We start from the raw sequence: 26,800 nt of genomic DNA, 5'->3' as shown, positions 1-26,800 counted from the left end.
TCTTCAACTGAGAAATCCTTAAAAAGGTCACAGGATTTCAACCAATGGATAACCTTGGTAATTATTCCTTCCACAACCTCTTCCTTGGATCTACATCTGCCTTTAAAGATCCAATTGTTTCTTTCCTCCCACACTGACCACAATACAACAGCTCTAGTGGCTCTCCACATAATCCTTCCCCGAACTGTTGGTTGCCTGTAAAAAGTTGGATAAAAGAGGTTCACCACGCTTGAGGAGGGAGTCCACCTGCAGCCAAAGAGAGAAGAGAACCAAGACCAAATAAAGAACACAAAGGGACATGAGATTAGTAAATGTGAAATTGTCACACCAGAACCCAAACAAAGGCAACAAACATGGGGGGAGAGGCACATATTTGGCCTCTTTTTCTGCAATAAATCCAAGGTGTTGATTTTTTGGAGTACCACTCCCCAACGAAAGGCCTGAATTTTAGGGGATACAGGGCTACCCCACACCTCCTTTGAAGGAAAGTTCCCTACAAGGTTAGAGGTCAGAAGCAAAATGTTATAGAAAGAAGAGCAATTGAAAAAACCAGAAGGGGAAGGTTTCCAAATTCTGCAATCTCTACAGGACTGATCAAGAAAGACTTCCCCTAACTGAGTGATCAAATCATCAACCATCCCCATTTCAAAATCCCTTAGACCTCTTACCAAGCCCAAATCCCATGAGTTATCAACAAACACTGAAGAGATCACTTTTCTTTTGTTTTCAGACAAGAAGTAAATAGAAGAAAATCTATCTCTAAGGGAGTTTTCACCAACCCAAACGTCTTCCCAAAACAAGACTTTATTTCCAACGCAGACATCATATTTGAAATAAGGAAGCATAAGAGGCAAAATACCTTGAATAGCTTTCCAAGGAGAACACTAAGAAGCCCCAGGGTCGAGTCTTGCATCCCAGCCGTTATCTGCCAATCCATGAATACTAACAATCACTCTAGACCAAAGTCTGTCTTGTTCCATTGGTAGTCTCCAAATCCATTTTCCCAGAACAGTCATGTTTCTTAATCTTATATTTCCTAACCCAAGGCCTCCATCATCCCTACTCCTAGAAACAACTTCTTAGTATCCCCTAGTTCCCACAAGAAATCGCTCATTATCTTCTCTAACTGGTTAGCTACTTTCATTGGTACTCTAAAGGTAGACAGGAAATAAACTAGCAGGTTGGCTAAGGTTGACTTGATAAGGTTATCCTACCCCCTAAAGAGATGTAATTCCTCTTCCAATTTGCTAACATCTTGGAAAATCTTTCAATTACAGGGTACCAAAAACTCTCAACCATTGGGTTCCCTCGCAGTGGTAGCCCCAAATATTGTAAAGGCCAGCCCCCCACTTCACACCCCAAAATCCTAGCTAGGGAATCCACCTCCTCTCCCCCTAAATTGAGCCCTGCCACACAACTTTTTCCCCAGTTCACTTTAGGATTGGACTTCCTTTCAAATTGAAGCACTAGACCCTTTAAATTCCATAGTTCCCCTTCCTCTCCGTCACAAACAAGATGATTTCATCTGCAAATTGTAAGTGTGTGACCACCACCTCCTCCCTACCAATCCTCCAACCTCTTATCAAATTGTTAGCATCGACCCTCGAAATCATGGTACTCAACACATCGACTACTAGGGTAAAGAGGAACGGGGACAACGGATCTCCTTGCCTAATACCCCTCTTTGCAAGAAAGAAACCCCTAACTACACCATTCACCAATATTGAGAAATGACATGAAGAAATGCATCCCTTTACCCAACTGCACCATCTTTCCCCAAACCCTCTCCGCTTGAAAACCTCTAGTAAAAAATCCCAGTCCACCATGTCATATGCTTTTCAAGATCCAATTTGCAAACCATTGGCTATTGCATGGAAGAATTTTGTATTACCATCCCCCTCCTTGATCCACTAAATCTCTTCTCTTAGCAAAATCTCCTCTAGCTCCTTTCTTGATGTCCACCTTACTCTTCTATCCTCATCTATCATCAACCCTGACTTTCCTTCATGTCCAACTGTTCTATTTTAGAGGTGACTCTCAGCTTTCTTTCCTCAATTCTTCCAAAATGTTCTCTATTCCATTCCTTTAATTTGCCTTTTATATGTTGTAATTTCTTATGAAACCCCGCTCCCTTCCACTCAGCATCCCTCACCTCCTCATTCCAACATTCTTCCACTCTATTAAGAAAATCTGGATGGGTGAGCGACATATTTTCAAACCTAAAAGGAATGAGATAATTCAAAAACTCCTCTGAACCAATTTTAAGTGGGCAATGATCTGAGGTAACTCTAGGCAAGGCCCTAGCCATCAAACTTCCCCAATGGTCTACCCACGTTGCATTGAAAATAAATCTATCCAATTTTGAACAAACAAGGGAAGCTTGTAAATTGGACCAAGTGAAGATGGTCTGTTGGAAAGGAATCTCTTTCAACTCACAAGCCTCAATAAACTCATTAAACCTCATCATACTTGTGGGCACCACTTGATTGGAATCCCCAAGTTCTTAAATTTAATAGACAGTTAGACACTAAATACTGGCCAACCAATTCCTCTAGTGGATCTAGAATTTCATTCCTCCACATTGTTATTAAACCCCCCTAAGGCTCCCCATGATGGCACTGCCACCTAATTTACTCCTTTAGTGCTCCACACACTTCTCACCCACCTCCTATCCATTTCAGCACTTTTGTTTCTTGCAGCATTACTATATCTAGCTCTTCCTTCCGATGTAAATCCTTTATTATCCTTCTCTTCCTAGCACTCCCTAATCCTCTAACTTTCCAACTAATAGTCTTCATAGAACCTAGATTAAAAATACCCCATACTCACTGTAACCCTTCCACGAAATCGGTCCTTTCCTTCTTTCCCCTCTTGCACTGAATTCAATGTCACCTACATCCGACCTTAGTCTCTCAACCTCTGTCCTCTTTTTCTTTCTAGACTTCCCTTTTGACTCTTTCTTTTTAGAGTACATCTTTAAACTTCCTGTCTTTTTGAGTTTTAGATTCATCTGTCCCGCTACTTCACCAACCTGCTCACCCTCCCCAACATTTGCTCCTTCTACCTCCTTCCTCTCTAGCTCACTACCCTCTTGTTCTCCCCCTCCCCCTAATACCTCATTGTGCTCTTCAGCATAGCCTTCTAGAGCTTTAAACTCCTCTAAGAACTAACACACCAGCTTCCATATTCTCTCCCCTTGCTCCAGATTATCCAAAACCTCCACCATCTCTTCCCCTACTCCTGCACAACCCCCTAAGTGAACAGCAACCAATGGTTGGCACTCTGGAGCATCTGGAAACACAAGGAGGTTGTTAGTATCCAAAACCGAATTGACAATTTTACCTGGGGAACTTGGTTCCGTAGAGGCGTTGGGGTTGGTACCAATTTGAGTGGAACACAACCCAAATAGATCCCTTCCGACCCGATCTGGTGGTTGACAAGGTACAAGAGGATTACACGAAAGCCCTTGACTAAATGTTACCAAAATCACTAGTGTAACCTCACAATGCATTGGGAAATCGCTTGAGTCCCCCACTGGAACACCCTGAAAATGTTGAGCCTCTGAAATCAGGTTTGGAACCATTGGACTCAGGCTTTGTTCCCTACCGAAGGAGCAATCTTCTTCCCTAAGAGACAACAGTCCAGCTTCAGAACTCGACGACAAAGTCACATTCTCCATCTCCTCGTTATTGTCTTCCTCCAAAAATAGTTGGTCCGTGTTGAAGTTCTCTGAATCTTAGAATCCTTTGTTAGTTGCCAAATACTTGATGTTTCAAAATCATCATAGTCACTCTCTTGATCACGTGTAGAAGAATCATCTCCCCTCTAGCCTTCCTCCCTTTCCACCATTGTCCTTTTACTCCTCGGATTTCTTCTCTTGGGAGATTCCATTCGCTTGGCCTTGGACGGTTGCCACTGGAGACTCCCACTGTTCGTCTTCTACCCCTGGTTTGTACTTTGTAGAGTATATAGGAACACTCGATAGGGACGATGATGAACCTAATTTACCATCGATTGTCACGTGACCCCTTTAGTAAGGCCGGGCTTGGCCCATTATTAAGGCCCAATTTTTCACTAATCAACCCTCCTTGATTCCCCTTGAAAAACACTCGGCCCAATTCCTTCCCACTCATTTGGGCCCTACCCTCTTTTTCACCAACTCCAATCGGCCCAGGTGGAGAGGCCTGGGTCAAGCCCACACTAGTTTCCCCCAATTGCTCGTTTAGCCGTGCACCTTCCTCACTAGTCCCCACATGTCCCACAAATTTAAATTTCAAACCATTTAACTCCATTTGGCCTGGACTGTGGACTCAACGTTTGTCACCCTCCTTTCCATTGTCACAGTTTCTTTTTAAGGTAATTGTCTGTTGACCATCTCGCAGAGCCTCTGCATAAGACCTACCGCCAACCTGTGCCAATCCACTACCTTTTTGCTTAACTTTCAAGTTACTTCCCTCACCACTTTCCAAAGGCGTGAAAGTTTCTGAAGGGTCTGAAAACACCCTTCCCTTATTGCCACGTAACCATCTTCTTTCCACCTCTTCATCTTCTCTTCCTCTAGCTTCCAACCACAAGGCCGCTTCAATATCTATTACTAACCATACTGAGAAGAAATATCCTCCTTCAATCAATTTAACCTTTCTGGACACACACAACTAAGATTTAATTATGCATACCACAGATCTTTGATTAAAACTCCATCTAGTCGTGCCTTAACCAGTTTGCAGATCTGATTTTTTATGATTTCAATTACCTCCTCCTTAGGTCTACTCTTCTCATTGAAAATCCTATGATTTCTTTCTTCCCAAATGGTCCATACCACAGGGGAAAGGAGTAATAGTTTTAGAGAGAGTGGATCAGTTTTCCAGATAGGATGCGGTGCATGAAACAGGTTCTTATATTTTTAATGTATTAGTTTTCAATCCTGCTAAAGATTGGGTTAGGGGATCAGTACCAATGGGTGTATTTTTTTTATGCCGATTGGCAAATTCTTTTATTTTGTTTTGTTTTGTAGAACCTTTATTTGTCTATTACAGTATAACTGTGGTTAGCACTTAGCAGTCGTACAAGAGTGATGAGTGAAGAGGGTCCTTTTTTAATTATTTTTGCCAGCCTCATTCTGATGTTTCCATGAATAAAGACGACAAGTACAGGGGGGGACACAACTCTGTATCTCTCAAAATGTAGGGCATGTACAAAAAACATGAGCATAGAATGGTCTGTTAAAGTATCAACAAAATCATCTAAGCTTTGTCTCAACTATATAGGTTCAGCACCATCAGCTACATGAATCCTGTTTTGCCAATCTGTTCAGTTTAGTGTCATATCCATTGCTAAATAATGAGCACTTAAATCATTTCTTACTACTTCAGTCCATGTCCTTTTTGCTCTGCCCCTAGCCTTTCTAACCCTTCAACTTGATCTCTCCCCTGTTATGAATTATAGAACCAAGGTAAAGGAAGAGGTCACAATTCTAAGTGTGCACATGTAGTAATTTATGGTCTAAAGCATCCTTGCAGTATGCAGTCTTCGTTTTCTCATCCTATCACAGTGATATGGATAAATATAATGAACATGTTGAGGGCACCTCGCCCTCCTTTATTAATATAATTATTGTACTGCTTATTAAAAAGAAAATGTTGAGGCATAGCTTCTATTCTTCCTATGCTACTAAGTTAGTTTGTTTATCTCCCATTCCACCACGACCACCACCACCAAAATAAACAAATAACCCTAAACTATTCCCATGTCCACTCTTCTCAATCTAGCCCATTACTCCATTTTGTTTACTGACATCACTAGAACCTTAATCATTCGAGAAGCCAATCCATAGAAAATCGATGAAACCTTAATAAATAAACCGCTAGTCTCCAATCCCCCAACAAGATTTGTTACAATTCAATTATATGCATTTAAAAAAATTTAATATCCAACAGGGCATCATTGATGTTATAATCTAATGAAAAACAATTTACAGCAAGACATTTCTTTTTTATCTGCATTCTAAAATATTAAAGAAGGTATTTGTGATGGAGTGATAACAACTGCTGACAAATATCTTTACTCACCGTGTATAAACCATCGTAAGTGTAGACCTTGCCGCAATAACTATTTGCAGATTCGTGTCCACGAGTTACTCTAACAGGCACACATTGCTCCATATTATTCTGCAAGCAAATAAGAGGATTCAAACCTAATAAGTAATAGCAACAAATACTGAAAGAGAGGAGTAGAATTTGAATAGGAGCTTGTAGTATGAAGGTAAAAATGACAATATTTCTTTCTCCAGCCTTCATTATATGCAAGTAAACTTTTACCATTTCTCAAAAAAAAAATGCTAGTATTGTTGCATAACAACACAAGTCAACATACATATAAGCAGAGAAGGAAAGAGGGTTTTTGCTCAAAGCATTTAAGTTCTCGAGTATTTTACAAGTGCCACCATACTTACTAAACTGGAATAGGAAAAAACATTAGTAACTGCTCATATGTCAGCAAATTTAACTTGCATCATGCATCCGACTTGAATACTATGATCCTACATGGTATGGGCATGTTTGCATGGTCAGTTTTACCCTGATGACGAAATCCATGCAACCATGAGCCCTACAGATAATGGCAAAATCCAACAATTACCCAGGATCCATATAATTGGAGATGTCAACCCTATTTTTATTACACCAAAGCTCTAAACATCATACTCAAGCTCCACTAACATCTGACCGCAATGACATTTCCAAAACCAATTTCAAAAAAGAAGAAAAAAAAAACAAAGGCTTGCTCAGAACATTCTTTTTTTTCCAGATAGATAACAAAAATTTCATTAAAACCCAGCAGAATTACAAAGAAAAAGGAGACCCGCAAGGTCCAAACTCTCAATAACAACAAAAATAAAAAATAAAAAAAAAAATACAACTGAGCCCCAAAAAGATGATCCCTATTAACCCCTTGTTTGCATAAGGTATTCTACCATAGTACCATTCCATTAGCCAACCTTTTCTCCAATTGGATTCTTAAAGTCATGTTGGTAGTAGTCCATTTAAATCTCTAAATTTCCTCCCTAGGAGCCCAACTTGCAGCCTATGGTTACTGTAGCCAACTTATAACCAGCTTGGAGTCTCCTTCAATAATGAATTTGTCAATGTTCAGCTGTCTTGCTAACAGTATACCTTCAACTAGAAGTACGCAAATAGCTCAGCTCTAGTGGAGTCCCCCACACCCGCACATCCCTATACCCGAGGGACCCAGATTGCCTTGGCTTCTCCCATCAAAGTTTTAACTTTACAAAATCATATTCATGTGGTAACCTTTTTTTTATTGAAAACGGCAACTTTCATTAAGAACATTAAAAAAAACATCTTACACTATCAACCACTCAGACAAAGAGTGTTGACCCCAAAATAACATCAAGAATTACAGTACAGCCCAAAATAAGTTTTCCCTGAAAGTCCCCTGTTTTGCCAAGCTATCTACCACAAAGTTTGCCGATCTCCTTACCCATTTGAATGTTACTCCAACTTCCCTTGCCAAGCAGATTATCTCCCTTATTTGCTGTCTAAACTTCCATACACCCAACTTCTTTGTTTGCTGCCACCCTATTAGCAATTTAGAGTCTCCTTCCACCTCCAAGTTCTGAAACTCCCATTGCTTGACAAATCTCAGGTCTTGTAGGAGAGCCAAAATTTCAGCTCTCAAAGAGTCTCCCACTCCTATGGAACCAGAGTATAGTGCCACCATTCTGCCCTCCCCATCCCTAAAAACTCTCCCAGCTCCCAAGGGTCCTGGATTACCCATGGAGTTTCCATCAAAGTTCAATTTTACCCTTGGTTGTGTTGCTGGTGTCCAAGAGGGCTGAATGACAAAGTGTCTAGTTGAAGAGTTTGCCACTGCTGACCAGCCCCTTTGCATATCATCCACTGAAAAATCTTTAAATAAATCACTTACTTTCAGCCAATGTATGACATTAATGGCTACACAATCAATGATTTGTTCTGTTGACCTTTGTGCCCCTTGGAATATTTTGTTGTTCCTTTCTTCCCATAAAGACCAAAGAATGGCTGCTATTGTTGCCCTCCACATCACTCTTCCCCTTTTCTTTGAAAGTCAGAAGAAACTTGGGTTGAAAAGACTTGCCACATCAGGGTGAGTAGTCCACCTGCAGCCAAATAAGGAAGAAAACCAATCCCATACACAAGAAGCAAAGGGACAAGAAAGTAAAAGATGTGCTACTGTCTCACCATTTCCCAAACAAAGCCAACAAGCATGAGGGGAGAGGCATTGATTTGGCCTTCTTTTTTGTAAATTTTCTAGAGTATTAATCTTCTGAAGCCCCAGCTCCCAACAAAAAGCTCTTACCTTTGGGGGTACAGGACTACACCAGACTTCCTTTGTGGGAAAGGAGCCTCCTGGGTGTGAGGAATGAACATGCATCATGGATGCACCTTTCTTTTTTTTCTTGATAAGTAAGAAAATTTTATTAAATCATAATTTGAAACTGATACAGACAGGCCATAGTATTGTTACCAGTGTTTTAAAAGCGCAAGGCACAAGGGCCATTGTGCGCTTGAGGCGCAAGGCGAGGCACGCGCCTTTTTGAGACAAGGCGCAAAATTAAAAAAAAAAAAAGCTAAAAAATCAAAAAAATATAAAACATAATATTATTAAAAATATAAACTTAAGTTTTAAAATAAATGTTTTAAAAAACCTATTATCTAAAATTAAAATACATAAATATAATATGTAAAGCATATTCAAATGAGAATTTAAAAATGAAATCAAACATATAAAACCCACAATCTCTTTTTTTTCTCAATTGCATCAAGTAGCTAATGTGACATATTACATTCCTAATTCTACGAGCCACCTTTGTCCCACGCCCCTCGAGGCAAGCCCAAACAAGGCCATGTTAGGGTCTTAAATTCTTAGTTTTCACACAAAAAATAATAGTTCTATAGTTTTAATTGCTTTTAAGAAGATATTTTATTAGGATCGCTCACCGAAGCTTCAAGAATACCCTATTTGGTAATGTTGTCCATTCATTCATCCTAATAAAATATCTTCTTAAAAGCAATTAAAACTATAAAATTATTATTTTTTGTGTGAAAACTAAGAATTTAAGACCCTAACATGGCCTTGTTTGGGCTGGCCTCGAGGGACGTGGCATGGGGGTCCGGGAGGGCCTAGCGGCCAGACTCAAAAAAATGGAAAAAGCGGCAAATTTTCAAAAGGCACACGCCTAGGCTAAGGCTCAAGGCTTTTGAATGGACTGCACCTAGGCCCTAGGCGAGGCGCCTACCCTAAAATGTGCCTCGCCTGTGTGCATAGGCGCACCTTTTAAATCACTGATTGTTACAGACATATTTCTAGTTAAAGACTCAAATTTCTTGATTTCACTCTTGTAGCACCACATGACAATCTCAAGGTTATTCAACCACCTTGGAATCCCCAACAATTAGTGTTTTAGAAGCATAAGGCGCAAAAAAAGTGTAAAGGCCATTTTATGCTAGAGGTGCAAGGTGCAAGGCAACGCGCATGCCTTTTTGAAGCAAGGTGCAAAAAATACAAAAACAAATGCCAAAAATTCAATAAAAAGCAAAATACTAAAAATACTAAACACAATATTAATTAAAAAATTAAATTAAATTTTAAAACAAACGCTTTAAAAAACCTATTATCTCAAATTAAAATATATAAACAAAACATGTAAAACATATTTAAAATGAAATTTTAAAAATAGCAAGCATAACATATAAAACATTAGGGTTGTTCGCGGGTTGGTTCAGTTTGGTTTCACTAAATATTGTCAACTCAACCAAATCTTTCAGATCGACTTTAAAGCCAACCGAAACTGACCAAAAAGAGGTAAAAACCGACTCTGACTTATTTTTGGGTTGACACTTGACATCAGTTTTAGCGGTGATTTAAAAGGTGTGCCTAGGCATACAGGCGAGGCGCATTTTACGGTATGTGCCTCACCTAGGCCCTAGGCGCAGCATTTTCTAGAGGTGCATATCTGGTGCGTCTAGGTGTGCGCTTGATGCGCATTGTGCTTAAGCCCAAGCGTGTACTTCTTAAATTTTTACGTTTTTTTTTGTGTTTTTTGAACCTAGCGGTTGGGTCAGGGGCTCTACCTATGTGCCTAGGCGTGCCTAAGGTGTGCCTTTTAAATCACTACTAAAACCGATCTCAACCAAAAAATAAGTCAGAGCCAAATTTTACCTCTTTTCAATCGGTTTCGGTTGGCTCTGAAGTCAACCCAAAAAATTTGATTTGGTTAACAAAGTGAAATCGAACCAAACCAACCCATGAACAACCCTAATGTTTTATATGTTATGCTTGATTCTATTATTAAATTTTCATTTTAAATATGCTTTACATGTTTTGTTTATATATTTTAATTTGAGATAATAGGTTTTTTAAAACATTTGTTTAAAGTTTAAGTTTATTTTTTTTAATTAATATTGTGTTTAGTATTTTTAATATTTTGCATTTTTGGCATTTTTTTGTATTTTTTGCACCTTGTTTCAAAAAGGTGTTTGCCTCACCTTGCGCGTCTGGAGCAAGTGGCCCTTGTGCTTTTTTTGTGCCTTGCGCTTTTAAAACACTAAAGACAGACAAAAAATAACCATGGTAAACAAGCACATATTGCACAAGTTTAAAAGGACATGCAGGTAATGATTTCATTACAATCTCATCAGGAAATTTCAACAATTTTGGTGCAAGTAATATCAGCTAACATGAGAACAGCAAAACAAACAGAAGAAAATAATGAAATTCCAAAATATCCACCTTAAGGGCCAAATTGCCACGTTCCATCACTTGGTCTTGGACTTGGCGCCTATTACCAAGCAAATTATTTCCCCCTTGACCTGTATATATAATATCTTCTGAATTATCTAAGTCATCTTCATACTGGCCTGATAACACAATTGCAACTGCAAGTGGGAAGGTATAGCCACTATACTCCTCCTGTAGAATTACAAGAATTCCAAAAAGTTTATGATGTTGCAAACATATTTTAACAGATTTACTTGAAATTAAGCTCTACTTAAGAATATTAAGTATATATATAAGCACAGTAGAAAGCCATAATCACAACAGGACAGCAAAATAGCCATGACATGCAACTGACAAGAAGCTTGCAAGGACATTTCTTAAACACCAGAAGTCATCAACATAACTTATATTATCTAAAGATAAATGAGTACAATTCTCATTGAAACAACTACTGAGCTGTTGCAGTCAATGTTACTAAGTCTGTTAGTCCTTTACATGAATTTTATAATTTTCCATTTGCCTTAGATTTTTCATAAATGTTGTCCTTTGCATTTTAAAACAGTTAAATTGGAATCTTTTTATACATTTCACTTTACTGGGATGATTCATGCATGATGATCCACACCAAGAATCATAAGACCATTTACAAAATCCTGTTTTTATTAGGTATAAAAGCCTGTGTATTGCAATTTTAAATCATAATTAGTAGAAGAAATACTCCTGAAGAAACAACCTGACACCATATCAAATAGTTTGGTCCATAGAGGATAGAGGAAGATGCCACTATTAGAAAAGATGTGAGTCTGTCCTTCATATCTAATATAAAACTGATAAAAGAAATAAGAAAAGTGAGAGAGAAAGAAAGGTTACAAACAGAATAGAAGAAGAAGATGGAGAAGAAGAAGAAGAGAGTTCGATGGATCTTTCTCTCCCTTCACTAATCTTTTACTAAACTTAATTAATCATGCTAATTACAAGTCTGCCCTTTAAGTGGGCGGCAAGAAAAGCAGCAACTTAAAAGAACTTAAAAAAGAGGTTAACAGGCCCATTAACACATAAAACAGATATAGCATTACTTAAACATAAAAGAAATATTAGGGCCCCTTCGGCCCAGTCTCTCTACACTCCCCTCAAGCTGAGCACAGATGTCAATCATGCCCAGCTTGCTTATATAGTGTGTAAACTTTCCTTTTGGAACACCTTTGGTCAAAATATCAGCCAACTGCTCTTTTGAAGCAATAAATGGCAAGCAAACTTCCCCTAAAGCAACTTTCTCCCTTATGAAATGCCTACCAACCTCTATGTGCTTAGTTTTGTCATGCTGAACAAGATTATGAGAAATGTTAATAGCTGCCTGGTTGTCACAATAGAGCATCATTGGCTTTCCACAGTCACTACCCAACTCCCCCAAAAGTGATCTCAACCACAATAATTCTGACACTCCATGTGCCATTGCCATGTACTCTGCTTCAGTTGAGGATCTAGCAACTACAGACTGTTTCTTACTTCTCCATGAGAGAATAATCCCTACCACCAAGGAACAATATCCTGAGGTGGATCTCCTATCATCAATAAAATCGGCTTAGTCAGCATCAGTGTATGCCTCTGGCATCATGTGTCCATGCTTGGCAAACAGTATACTTTCTCCCTAGACTGGCTTTCAAGTAGCACAAAACTCTTTCTACAGCTACTAAATGTGTATCTGTGGACAATGCATAAACTGACTGATAACACTCCATGTGAATCTCTGGCACACAGAATCAAGGTTCAAGATACCATTACGTATCGGGGCCTACCCGCTACGCCCCTATAGGGGGTGTATCGGATTAGGCCATGGTTTAGAGGGTAGTTGGGAAATAAACCGACCTCTCTGAACCGGTTTTGAAAAAATAAATAAATAAAACACACAAAAAACGCACTGATACAGGCCGATACGCCCTACCAGCGTATCGACCTGTATCGATATTTAGAACCTTGCATAGAGTAGTAAATTGCCACACTCTTCTCCCCCTGTCTCAGATTTTTCACATCACTCTTCAACTAATAGGCTCTTGCAACATTTAACTCCTGTGAATAAGTTTCTATAACACTATCCCAAATCTCCTTGGCTGAGGTCATCCAGAGGTAATGCTTGACTTATATGGGTTTGCATAGAGTTGACCAACCACGTTGGATACCGACACTTGTTTCATTTCACTTCCAGATTGCTCCATTGATCAAACGAAAATAAAAATAATAAAAAAAAAACTAGTTTTTCAGTCTTTATAGACCTAACTGAGGTCAGTGCAGTACCTGGAGATTAAAAAACTAGGGTTTCACTGCACCCGGTTGTCGGGGAGGAAGAGAGATGAAGCAACCGCTCCTACAAGAGCTTCCCAACATCCTTCAAATCTCAACCACACTTCTGGGGATCAAAATACACCACCTAAGCCCCAAGTGCCACACCCAATCCTTCTCCTTAACCTATAACTTGAAATCTCTCTAGTCAGCTAGGGTTTTGGGCAAAAAAAAATACAGTTTCAATTTCTGGCAATTTTCGACCAGATTCTAACTCTCCAAACTCTCTACCAACTAGGCAAATAGTCCTCTGACTGATCAGCAACTTATCTCTCCATACACTCTTCTATTCGAAGGGTGTATGGGAAAAAAAGGAAAAAGAAAAGTGGAGGAAGAACTGCTCTAATGGAGAAAGAAAGGTTGATGGATTCGCGAAGGGTGCAGTTCGAGGAACCATCCATGTAATTGTGGGAGGTTCGGTGGTAGCAGGGTGTACCTCGGCAGCAACCCGGACTTCAGTTCGCAAAGCGGCCCTCGAGGAGCGGAACCCTCCCAAGAGACCAAACACCGAAGAACCAATCTTCTTCACGGAGGACGACGCACGAGGAGTCCGCTACCCCCACGATGACGCGCTTGTCATTAAACTAAGGATCAGCGACTTCGAGGTCAGACGCGTACTCGTAGATTCGAGCAGCTCGGCGGGCATCCTCTTTAAATCAGTGTTTGACCAGCTACAACTACGGAGGAGCGAACTGAAGCCCGCGAACACTCCCCTGGTGGGTTTCAGCGGAGAGGAAGTCAGGCCCCTCGGAAAAATAACAGTACCTGTGGAAGTCGGCACATGGCCTTGTGCGGTCAGACTCAACCATGACTTCCTGGTGGTCGCGACCCCCTCCCCATACAATGCCATAATAGGGCGGCCGATCACGCATATCCTACGGGCGGTGGTCTCCACCTACTATTTGGCCATGAAGTTCCCTATGGACTTCGGTGTGGGGGTAGCGCGGGGCGACCAGCTCGAGTCCCGCAAGTGTTATGTTGCCACCCTGAAGGGAAAAACCAAGGCAGCCGGCGACCTCGATCTGGAGCGGCCTGCAGAGCAAGGCGAGGAACGAGCTTCGCCCACAGAAGAAACAGTCACAATCCCGACTTCGCCTACGGACTCACCTCGCACACTCCAGATCGGTGCTTCCGTCGAAGAACCCCTACGGACCGAACTAGTGAGTTTTTTACTTCAAAATTTAGATATTTTTGCTTGGTCCGCGGCCGATATGCCCGGTATTGACCCTAGCCTTATAACTCACAAACTTAACACTGACCCTGTAGTCAGACCCGTAAGACAGAAGAAACGCAACTTAGCCCCAGAACGCTGGAGGGCGGTCGATGAGGAGGTCGAGAAGCTCCTCGCAGCAGACTTCATAAGGGAAGTCCATTACCCGAGCTGGGCGGCCAACCCTGTGCTGGTAAAACAGGCGAACGGCAAGTGGCACATGTGCGTCGACTACACCGACCTGAACCGAGCTTGCCCGAAAGATTGCTTCCCCCTCCCCAGAATTGACCACCTAGTGGACGCGACCTTGGGACATGAGTTGCTAAGCTTCTTGGACGCCTACTCAGGCTACAACCAAATCCGGATGGACCGGTCCGATGAGGAAAAAACCAGCTTCATAACTGAGTTCGATCTGTACTGTTACAAGGTCATGCCCTTCGGATTAAAAAATGCTGGGGCGACCTTCCAAAGACTTGTAAATAGGCTGTTTCAGCCCCTGATTGACACGAAGATAGAATGTTAAGTAGACGACATGGTCGTCAAGACACAGTTTTCACAAGAATTAATACAAGACTTAGATTCTGTCTTCCAAATCCTGCGTCAGTTTAGCATGAAATTGAACCCCAACAAATGTCTCTTTGGCGTCACCTCGGGCAAATTCCTAGGCTACATTGTCAATCGGCGCGGTATTGAGGCCAACCCGGACAAGATAAAAGCCATCCTTGATAATGAGACCACCTCGGAAAATAAAAGAAGTTCAGAGGCTAAACGGCTGCATAGCCGCCCTAAGCCGCTTCATGTCCAAGTCAGCAGACCGCTGCTTACCTTTCTTCAAAGCAATCAAAGGCAAAGGGTTCGAGTGGACCCAAAACTACCAACTCGCGTTTGACGAGCTAAAAGGTTACCTCGCCAGTGTGCCAACCTCAGCTCGACCCGAGGAGGGCGAGGTCTTAGAACTGTACCTCTCGGCAAGCGACGAGGTGATCAGTTCGGTACTAATAAAGGAAACAGACCGGGTCCAGCGACCCATATATTATGTTAGTTAAATTTTGCAGGGAGCAGAGACAAGGTACCCGCAGATAGAAAAGCTAGCCTATGCACTGGTGATAGCAGCTCGGAAACTCCGCCCGTACTTCCAGGCTCACACCGTCATTGTCTTGACCGACAAACCTCTGAGACAAGTTTTACTCAAACCCGAGGTTTCCGGTCGACTGACGAAATGGGCCATCGAACTCAGTGAGTACGATCTCCAGTACAAGCCAAGAACTGCCATTAAGGCCCTAGCCTTGGCAGATTTTATCGCAGAATGCACGTTTAGCCACGAAGCCCCTGAGCCGGTCGAGCCCGAGATCCCCAATTCAGGCGAGCTCAGAGCTCCCAAGACAATCGAGTCCGAACCCCGTGAAGTAGCAGCCAGTGTAGCATCCCTCCTAGTTAGACCAAGCGCGAACTGGGATGACGAGCCCTGGATCCTTCACGTGGATGGCTCCTCAAACCAACAAGGCAGCGGAGCTGGAATAGTGCTACGCGGCCCGAGCGGAACAAAGTTGGAATACGCACTACGCTTTGAGTTCGCGGCATCCAACAACGAGGCGGAGTACGAGGCACTGATATCCGGGCTGAACCTAGCGCACAAGGTTGGAGCAAAGCACGTAGTTATCTGCAGTGATTCCCAGCCCGTGGTCAACCAAGTTACAGGCGAATACGAAGCGTGCGAGCTCACAATGATTGCATACTTGGCAAAGGTAAAAGAGGCTCTGCTCAACTTCCAGTCACACTTCATCAAGCAAATCCCGAGGTCAAAGAACACTGAGGCCGACGCCCCGTCCCGACTAGCCAGCACGAGCCACAACGCCATGAGAACCGTGTACGTAGAGGACTTACCTCGGCCCAGCATTCTCGGTGGGGCAAAAGAGGTCGCTCCCGTCACTGAAGCAGAGCCGAGCTGGATCGACCCACTCGCGAGCTCCTGCTAGACGGAACCCTCCCCGTGGACTGCAACGCAGCCAAGAGGGTGCAGCGCCAGGCAGCCAAATACGTCATGATAGACGAACGGTTGTACCGACGATCCTACACGCTCCCCTACCTGCGATGCTTGCGCCAAGCCGAAGCCGAGCTGGTACTCTGCGACACTCATGAAGGCTTGTGTGGCGGACACCTGGGGGCAGAGCCCTCGCCCAAAAAGCACTTCGACAAGGATACTACTGGCCAACAATGAAGACAGAGGCCATCGAGCTCGTCAGAAAATGTGACAAGTGTTAGAAGCATGCCAATATCCACCATCAACCCGCTGCCGACCTCAAATACCTCACTAGTCCATGGCCCTTCGCCCAATGGGGCATCGACCTTCTGGGCCATTCCCACCAGCGACAAGCGGGAGAAAATTCCTAGTGGTGGCAGTAGATTACTTCACAAAGTGGATAGAAGCTGAACCTCTGGCAATAGTTACAGCCCGAAACATACAGAACTTCTTTTGGAAGAACATAGTATGTCGCTTCGGGCTACCTCGGGTACTGATCTCCGACAATGGAAAACAGTTCGAGGATATCAAGTTCCAAGAATGGTGCCAAAGAATGGGAATTAGTCAGAACTTCACGTCGGTCGCACACCCGCAGGCAAATGGCCAAACAGAAGTAATGAACAGAGCCATCCTCCGCGGACTGAAAGCACGACTAGACCGAGCTAAAGGGTTGTGGGCAGACGAGCTACCAAGTGTTCTATGGGCTCATGGAAAAAACCGCCACAGGAGAGACCCCCTTTAACCTCACCTACAGCACCGAGGCGGTAATCCCAGTGGAAATCGAAGTACCTACGCTGCGAGTAGAAGCATACGACGAACAGACAAACGAAAGCGAGTTACGCACCAACCTCGACCTGCTGGACGAGGTGAGAGACCTCGCGCACATCCGAACTGCAGCCTACCAGCAAAAGATAGCTCGGTATTATAACGCGTGAGTAAGGAAGAGGAACTTCCGCGTCGGCGACCTGGTTCTCCGTAAGGTCATGGTGCCCGAACCCGGCGTAGGGAAACTTGGACCAAATTGGGAAGGACCCTACAGAGTAAAGAAAGCACTCGGTGGGGCATACGAGCTCGAAACCCTAGAGGGAAAACACCACCAAAGCCTACGGGCTAGGATGCCGAGCTAACAAAGGAATCTCGACACAAGCAAGCAAAGAAAACAGTCCGCGCGAGTGCGATTAACAGGCAGAAAACAGACCGAACGAATAGTCAGTTCGGCAAATATGCTCAGTTCGGGAGAGAATGCTCAGTTCGGGAGAGAATGCTCAGCACAAACAAATCCTTCCACTCCAAAAGGTAGAGCAGTACAAAAAAAGAAAAAAAAATGTTTACAAGCCAGGAGCTATTTCATCATCGTCAGAAGGCACTTCGACAAAACCCGAAGGCCCCATTTCGCCCTCGGAGTCTGGCTCGGCGTCAGCAGCATTAGCCATCTCCTGAGTTATGCGCGAAGTGGATATGGCGCTAACATCGAGCTCGGGGTACGTATTCTGGATCATCCACCGGCTTAGTTTAAAACCCCTCCTATATGAATCCACCATCAGATCGTCAAAATCCGGCGAAGCGATGTACTCTTCGACGGCCTTCTTGGCATCTTCGATCCCTTGGGAGAAGATCTGCATCCTCTCCCAGATGTCCTCATGAAGATACTCGACCTGATGCTGCAGATCCAGCCTCAAGTCCGCCATGTGCTTCACCACCACTCCCATGGCCTCGGCATCTTTCTGAGACCTCGCATGCCTGATCCGGGAAAAACGAGTAGTCTATTCAGCAGCACGAGCAGTGTCTTCAGCAGCACGAGCGGCTTCCTCAGCCGCGCGACGAGCCTCTTCGGCAGCTCGCGCCTGCCTCGAGCTCCTCTCCACCTGAGCCGCCAAGGCATGAATGGAAGAATTCACCTGCCAAAAGAGACCGAATGATCAAAAGAACCAACAAAACAAAAGCCAAAGAGCTAAAAAAGGAGAACACTTACCACCATGGCATGGGTAACGGCACGGCAGGCCACTTGATGCAGAGGGAGATCAGTCCATGCCGCGACCTCCTCGGGGAAGATGGCCTCTTTACTCTTTTGAAGAGCATGGGTCGGCGTCAACACGCTCCAGAAATCCCCCGGGGCCCCCGAGCCCGAGGGACCAGCTCGCGTATGAGCAAACCCGGAGTAAGCAGGAGCACCGGAGTATGTAGGAGCCCCTGTGTATGTAGTCTCAGCATAAGGGCCCCCCGCCGGCTCCTGCATCGGAGGGACCATCTCGGGCCCCCTGGGCGGATCTTCTGGCTGGTAGCCCGGCTCCTCGGGCTCCGCATCCTGAGGCACCTCGGCGCGAGTTCGCTTGGCAACCCGATTTCTCCTCTTCATACCTTGAAACAAGTGCCCACCTCGGGTCCCTCGCGAATCCATCACACCTGCGAAAAGAAGTTTGCCATCAATAAAAAGCAAGAAAGACAGCAAGATAAGGGTCTCTAAGTGAAGGACCTACCCGAGCTCAGGCCGGCCGCAATGAGCTTGGCCTCCGTCAGATACTGTTCACACTTCAGCCCAAGCTGCGCCCATTGCCGGAGGCCCTTCGCCGTCTCCTTGTCAAGCGTAACCCCGGAGTCAGGAGTGGCCATCCCCCACCCGGTCTGAAAAGGCCACCCCAGCACACTTTGCACCCCGAAATAGTCCCGCTTCCATGCTGGGACCTTGTTGGGGAGCTCGTGTAAAAGCTTAAAACCCGGGCGAGGAGACAGGTAGTAAGCCCGCCTGCGCCCGGGGAGAGGACCCGCTTGCTTCTTGAGCATCAAGATTGAAGAAAAAATCTCCAAGTCCAACGGAAAGCTCTCGTCACAGAAAAGGGAGATTGTCCCCACCAAGTTCGGGTGAAGCTGGCCGACTGTCACGCCGAAGTGGTTCAAGACTTCGACGAAGAGGGGGTGGAAAGGCAATCGCAGCCCCGCGGCGAGCTGCTCCCGGAATATTACGATCTCATCAGGACCGTGTTCCCAAGGAAAGCTACCCGAAGGTATGAAATAAGCATACTCCTCGGGGAGGTTATAGTAAGTAATGAGGGATTGGAGCCCCTCGGGCGTCATGGTCGAAGGGCCGAACTTGTCTAACATCCAACCCCGGCGAGAGGTGGACGCCAAACTACCCGAAGCGCCATGGCCTACAGGCTCGAACTCCTCCTCGAGCTCTACCTCCAACTCGCTAAGGCTATCGGGGGATGCAACTTGGTTCGTAGAACCTGCATCAGACCCGCTGAAATGACTATCTGAGCCATCCGAGCTAGACATTGGGAGTGACGAGACCCAGGAAAGTACTCACCCGGACGAAAGCTGTAGACCACAGGAGCTCGGACGAACGGAAGACCTTGAGCGCGAACTGAAAAAACTTAAACGCAAACTGGTTGCGAGCTGAAACTCAGACGCGAGCTCGAGAGAAATACAAAAGCGACAACAAACCGGGGTCCCCCCCCCGCTATTTATGCTCACAGTGACCAAAAGGCAACGGCTCAGATCAAAGCCAATCCGACGGCCTACGGCCACCCTGACCGCACGTCGCCCAAGACCGAGACGTGATTGGCGCACATCTTTCTGAAATTGACAGCGACGGCGCGCATCTTTTCGAAACTGACGGAACGTCAACGCACGTATCAGAAAAAACGGCAACGGCACGTCTTTTTCAAATTTGAAAAAAACGCCCGCTTTCGCGCCCCCAAGTGGCACGCCCTTTTCTTTTTTGAAATTTCGAAGCAACGCGCGCGCACCGCCACATCTATCAACATTTAGACAGGCCAACACGCTTCCCGCATAAATGGACACTCGAAGAAACCCAAGAAACCCTAACAACGCACATCGCGCCAGCAGAACCAAGATTCAAAGTGCAGGACAAATCTACCTGACACCTTGCGAACTCCCCGCGCCAGGGCAAGACCTTAGCACGAGGAGTGGGGAACAATTGATGAAGGAAGATTTGGCCCGACCTCGCAAATCACGACACGTGGCAAAAAAGGCAAGTAGCTCGGCACTCAAGACAGCATACCGAGGGTACAAACACCAAAGGGAAGGGACCAGCAGGCCCGAACTCCCTACTTAGAGCTTGAACTCCCTAGCAAGAGGCCCGAGCTCCCTACTTAGTGCCCAAACTCCCTACTTGGAGTTCGAACTCCCCAGCAAGAAGCCCGAGCTCCCTACTTAGTGCCCGAACTCCCTACTTAGTGGTCGAACTCTCCGCAAGGTGCCCGAGCTCCATACTTAGTGATCGGACTCCCTGCGAGGAGCCCGAACTCTCCCTTTTGACCCCGAGTCACACAAAGCAAAGACCCGAACTGGCCCGTCTTATGACAGTTCGGGGCCACCCCTTATCCGAACTCAAGACTTTGCCTCACGCACCACTCCAGGCACTTCGCTTCCGGAGCATTGAACTGGACGAACCACGCCGTACCTGACACCGAAGGAGTCCGTATCCAAGGGCAGCGCACCTGACTGACTTGGGATCTAACGCTTGACGGCCACATTTCCAACGGCCACCTGCCACCGTCACCTGTCACCACTGCCTCCAGTTACAGAGACGGCTCCGACAAAAGGAGCAGTGACGGTTCTGCCCCAGCAGAGGCGATGATGCCCGGACTGGCAGAAGCACGGAAATACTCATCCCCGACCTGACAGGAGTCTAGGAGTGAGTGCGCGAGGTGGTTATAAAAGGCTCTCCACCCCCAAAGAGGAGGTATGCAAACTTTGCGCTATCTGGTTTATCTTGCCTTTGAAGGATTCTAACTTAAGCTTCGGAGCCTTTACACTGGGTCCTCCCCGGAGCTTCCTCATCTCCTCCGTTTCAGGTTCCCTGTTACTCGGTTCAGAGGCAAGATCGCTGACAACTAAGACCGGCCGGATTGCGCATCATCAGGGCCCATTCAACCCAATCTCTCTACAAGAAAAAAGATGAAAAAATTTAGAAAACTGTCAAAACACCTGTAGTTATTAATTCAGTGGGTTCCAAGGTCAGCCGACAACCTAGCCGATCAGTTGGAAAAACAAGGGGTGAACAGAGAACAAGTGTTTTGGGCACAGCTGTAACATAGAAAAGCAAAACTATTGGAGTTTTTCTGTCTTCTGTTGTAAGGGGTAGCCGAGGCTACTCAATAATGTAAAGGCACCCTTCCTTTATCAATAAATATTTTCTTTTAATGATCCAAAAAAACAGATGCCACCATTAGAAGCAGATATAATAATTTAATTCTGCATTTTAATACTTTTAAGCTAAAGTTGATATAAGTTTTCGTTGAACCAAGTTGAAAACTATTCTTTTAAGAATTTAAAGCAACCTTCTTTTTTATTAGTTCCTTCTTTAGATCTATACTTGGTCAAATGTACTGAGTTTGCTTGTAAGGTCAACTGATTAGCAGCATAATGAGTTGATTCAACCTGTCCTAATACAGAATTAATTCCAAAAGAGATACACAAATCCTGTTTGCAATTACAAAATCTAGTGATTAATTTTTAATGCAACTATTTTGCTTAGCTTCTATAATTATTTTAATTTGGAAAAGGTAAAGTAATTTTATAAGAGCAAAACAGCCATATACAGAAATTTAAACAATTACTCATGATATACATTGGTTTCATTGGCTCCACCTAGTTCTGCCCAAGTGTCCAATGGTCTTGATAAGTACAGAATTAAAATTTAATCAACCTTTCTCTATTTAATATAAGAAATGTGAAATTTAACTACAAACTTAACTCTTTTAGTTGATTGGTAATTATGTTAAAAGAGCATCTCCGTAGCCAACCCAAAGAGTTGGCATTTAAGGCTATATTCACATGATCTAGTGTCAGAATTTTGTCTTGCACTGCTATCCTATCAAAGTAAAATCTCTTTGTGCCAAGAACCCCAAAGGAAGAGGATGCAACAGGAATGTCTGCTTTTCTCTAATTTTGATTGGCTAGAAAATACCCAAGTTACTGGTTTTCTCCAATTTTAGTGCAATTCTTAGTTGAGTCAAATCAAAGCAGTTCAAGACTTTAAATCCATGGTTATTTTCTGAATGCAAAATCTCCACTGCCCTAAGTAAACCAAACCAGAAGAATAACAGAGTCCTCTAAAAAGAAAATTTTCCACATGGACTGCATATAAATCCATTTTGTGGGGTAGAGAGAAGGAAATCTCTAGCCATATCCTAGAAGCTGGTTCAAGACTCTCCTACATATTCTCTATCACATCATTCCAGTGAGTCCAACTGATTACACATTTGAAAAAATATAAAAAAAAAAAAAACTGTTTCTTGGGGCTATTATTCAACATGGCTCTTCTGGAAGGAATCTTGTTAGATTAATAGTAATGACTGTTTCATGTCTTCTGAGCCTAGACAACTTAAGCAAAGGAGCTCATTTCATCCATAAAACTAAGAAATGCAGAAATAATAAGTGATATAAATGAGAAGTAGATTATAGAACCTTTTTTCCTTTCTAATAATAATTGCACAAATATCTATTAGACACATTACCAATTTTCTATAGGAATTTCCCATGTAATCAATGCCATTCAGCCAGTGGCTGTGGAAACCTATAGCAACCATTTCAGCTCGTGAAAAAAACTGATGCCCAACATCAATGCCTGCCATCATAAAGGCATCAATTAATATCTTCGGTGACAAATTTCAACTTCTGACATAATAACGACGAAGAACACTTTTTTATGACATGTGACAATGAAAGAACACTTAACTCATCATACAAGTAATACTTTATAGATAAGAAAAGAAAATGTTGAATTCTAGCTGTTAGTGGTGTTAGTGAAGGGGTATTTCAGTCTTTGTACTTGTTGAGAATGCTGATGTGTACTGTTATGTTAGTTCGAGTGCCTCTTACTTAAAGAAGGGCACTCAAGTCTTTTTCAATAAGTCAATAATATAATAATAGGTCTGGCCGAATCAAGGGATTAACTTTTTTCCCTAATTCGAACCAGCCTTTCTCTCTTTTCTCTCTTCTCTCTTTTCTTCTTTCCTCTCCTACTTCTTGCTGTCTACTTTACTCTACAGTCAACGAACAAGACAGAATTCTATGGCAGGTCAAACTTCAACATGGTATCAGAGCTAGGTTCACCAAATCAGACTTGCTAGAATTCTGCCTTCTGCGCATTCGAATTAGGGTTTCACTTGGGGTTCTCAGTTGTGAGTTGGAGACTGGGAAAAGGGCTGAAAAGGAGTGATCGCCCTCTTCCCTAGGAGGTCTCTATGCCTCCGATTGTGTCGTTGGTGATTGGTTGCTGTGGTTTCTAAGCCCTAGTTAGGGCTGGTACGTGTGGTGCAGTGGTGTCTCAGCCCTTCGTATGGTTGGCCTTCAGGCGATGAGGTAAAGTTTTTTTTTTTATATATTTTTTTTTTTTGTTATGGAATACATGAGAGGTGTAGTACAGTTCGCATGATGGGTTCTCAGATTGCAGTATGCTAGGGTTTATGCTAGGGTTTATTCTGGTTTGTGTGTGATTCGAATGGCAATAGTGTCTACTTAATGGTGAAGCTTCCTATAGTTGTGGATTAATGTTGGTGGTGTTACAAGTGTGGTTTTCAGCTTTTGATATCGCTGAAATCAGTGTGTAGACCTCGGTGAGTAGGGGTTGTGGTGTTGTAGTTTTCAACATTTAATACTGCTGAAATCAGTGTACAGACTTCGGTGAGTAGGGTTTGTGGTGTTGCAGTTCTCAGCTGTTGAAATCAGTGTGCAGATTTCGATGAAGTGTCTGTGTGTAGTGTGCAGTGTGTAGTGCTCCTAATTCAGTGCTCAGAATTAAGGGAGTTCGGCAATGGCAGATAACAGTGATAGTAAACCTAGTGTCATGATATCTACTGACTACCTGAATGTCCAAATGACCTCCATTAAACTGAATGGAGAGAATTATGTCCCTTGGGCCAAGTCTGTAGAGGTTTTTCTGAAGGCGAAGAAGAAAGTGAAGCATATAAGAGAGGAGAAACCCCCCGCTAATTCTCAGGAGTATGAAGACTGGGAACAGGAAGATGCACAGATCATTACATGGTTGTGGAACAGTATGGAACCCAAAATCAGTGTGAACTTCATGTTTCTTGACACAGCCAAAGAGGTGTGGGATCATGCCAAGAAACTGTATTCAGGTCAGGATAATACCACTAGGGTATATCAACTGTATCAGGAATACTTCAATCTGCAACAGGGAAATCAGAGCCTTGAGGAGTACTATGCCAATGTGAGGAATATCCGTAATGAGTTAAATGTCTATCATCCTCTCACTTCAGATGTCAAAGTTCAACAGCAACAGCGAGAGCAGCTTGATGTAACACGGTTTCTGGTGGGGCTGAAGTCTGAGTATGAACCAGTACGAGCCCAGATACTAGGGGGATCTGCTCTTCCATCTTTAGAGGAGGTGTTTGCTCGTCTTCGGAGGGCTTCCATTGGATCTATGGACTCTAATGTCTCCGATAAATCAGCATTTGCAGTGTCAAGAGGCCGAGGTGGCAGAAGTGGGACTCGAGGAACCCAGCCTGGCAGGAGTGGTAGTGGTGGATCTACACATATCCGTGGTGGTGGTCGTACTGGAGGCAGAGATTCAGGGGGAGCTCGTGGTAGAGGACGTGGCTCGGGTCCACGGAAGTGTACTCACTGTGGTTTGGATGGACATACCATTAACTACTGCTATGACTTACATGGTCCTCCCTCGACGTGGGCCAACCATGCCATGACTAGTGACACCAGTTTCAGCCCTACACAGGAGAAACGGTCAGCTGACCCGATGCCTTCTACTCCCTCAGATGGTCCAGGCAAGGAGATGGTGAGTGTTCCTCGTGATGAGTATGAGAGGTTTGTTCAATCCAAGTCGCAGCAGAACACAGCTTCCTTTGCACACTCAGGTATGGCTTGTTTGGCATCCACACCCAACCCCTGGATTATTGACTCTGGAGCCTCCGATCACATGACGGGAACTCCAGGTGTGTTTTCATCTCTCACTCATTGCTCAACATCACAATCGGTTACCCTTGCTAATGGCTCCACGTCATCTATCTGTGGTGTTGGTAATGTTGACCTAGACCCTGTATCCCTATCCTCTGTTTTATATGTACCTAAGCTTCCATTTAATCTTATGTCTGTTAGTAAGCTGACCAAGTCACTTAAGTGCTCCATCACTTTTTACCCTTCTATGTGTGTTTTTCAGGATCTCAAGACGGGGATGAAGATTGGTGGAGGGCATGAAGCCGGTGGACTGTATTATCTTGATGGTGGTGGACGAACGTCAACGGCTCTTCAGTCATCCATTTCTCCTCTCCAGTGGCACTGTAGATTTGGTCATCCTTCGCTGAAAGTGTTGCAGTCCTTAGTCCCTTCATTGAGTCAACTTTCTGTTTTAGATTGTGAGTCTTGTCAATTTGGGAAACACCATCGTGTTCCCTTTCGTTCTAGGGTCGATAACCGTGTGTCGAGTCTTTTTTCTTTAATTCATTCAGATGTTTGGGGTCCTTATAAAGTGATGTCATATAATGGATACCGATATTTTGTTATTTTTGTTGATGACTGTTCAAGAATGACGTGGCTCTATTTAATGAAAGAAAGAAGTGAATTATTTTCCATCTTCCAGAAATTTTATGCTGAGATCCGCAATCAATTTGGTGTTCACATCAAAATTTTCCGTTCTGATAATGGTCGTGAATACTTGTCTTCATCTTTTCGAGAATACTTGGACCAACATGGCATTATACACCAAACTTCATGTACTTATACTCCGCAACAAAATGGGGTTGCTGAGAGAAAGAACCGCCATCTTGTAGAAACGGCACGCTCCCTCATGCACCACATGAATGTTCCCAAAACTTTTTGGAGCGATGCAATGCTCACCTCTTGTTTCTTAATTAATCGGATGCCCACATCTATCCTTGATGGTCGTTCTCCTTTTAGTGTCTTATTCCCCAACATGTCTCCGTTTCCGCTTTCTCCTCGGGTATTTGGGTGTGTCTGCTTCGTTCATAATCTGAGTCCCGGGACTGACAAGTTAGATGCACGTTCCATGAAGTGTATCTTCCTTGGTTATTCCCGAACTCAGAAATGTACAAGTGTTATCATCCTAGTTCTCGTCGTTCCTTGGTATGTGTTGATGTTACATTCTTTGAGTCTACTCCGTTCTTCGTGGGGTCCGGTGCTGCTGCTTCCCCCACATCACCACCTCCTCTTCCTCTTCCTGTGGCTGATCCACCTCCTTTGGTTCCAGTCATGCCTACGTCCTTGCCTCCGGTGCCACCATTGGTTGACCGTCCACCCATCCGTCACGTGTATACACATCGCCCACGTGTACCGGCTGCAGCTCCTCCAGCTTCATCACCGTCGACAGATCCAGCTCCAGCTTCGACACCAGCCTCCGACCTAGATCTTCCTATTGCCTTACGGAAAGGTAAGCGTACTTGCACCCTTCACCCTATTTCCAATTTTGTTTCACTTACCCACCTCTCCGCTTCCCATCG

The 26,800-nt window shown here is 44.0% G+C and overlaps 1 protein-coding gene across 8 annotated transcripts in view; it reads right to left on the bottom strand.

Annotated features, from left to right (window-relative positions):
• The window catches only part of SUVH4 (histone-lysine N-methyltransferase, H3 lysine-9 specific SUVH4-like protein), a 50,687-nt gene that overhangs the window by 15,048 nt on the left and 8,839 nt on the right, over window positions 1-26,800 (bottom strand). For all 8 annotated transcript variants that reach the window (XR_016085769.1, XM_010250934.3, XM_088904029.1 and 5 more), the window contains 3 exons: window positions 22,826-22,935; window positions 10,789-10,968; window positions 6,069-6,167 (listed from right to left, as the gene is read on the bottom strand). Coding sequence is in view for 7 of the 8 variants with exons in the window: in XM_010250934.3 (XP_010249236.2) it covers window positions 6,069-6,167; window positions 10,789-10,968; window positions 22,826-22,935 (389 nt within the window). In the remaining variant the exon portion in view is untranslated. The remainder of the gene's footprint in view (window positions 1-6,068; window positions 6,168-10,788; window positions 10,969-22,825; window positions 22,936-26,800) is intronic.

Source organism: Nelumbo nucifera, chromosome 4 (genome assembly GCF_055504915.1).
Source record: "Nelumbo nucifera cultivar China Antique chromosome 4, China Antique-T2T, whole genome shotgun sequence".
Classification (NCBI taxonomy): Eukaryota; Viridiplantae; Streptophyta; class Magnoliopsida; order Proteales; family Nelumbonaceae; genus Nelumbo; species Nelumbo nucifera.
Note: the sequence above shows the minus strand (reverse complement) of the source record. Positions and strands in the feature narration are given on the sequence as shown.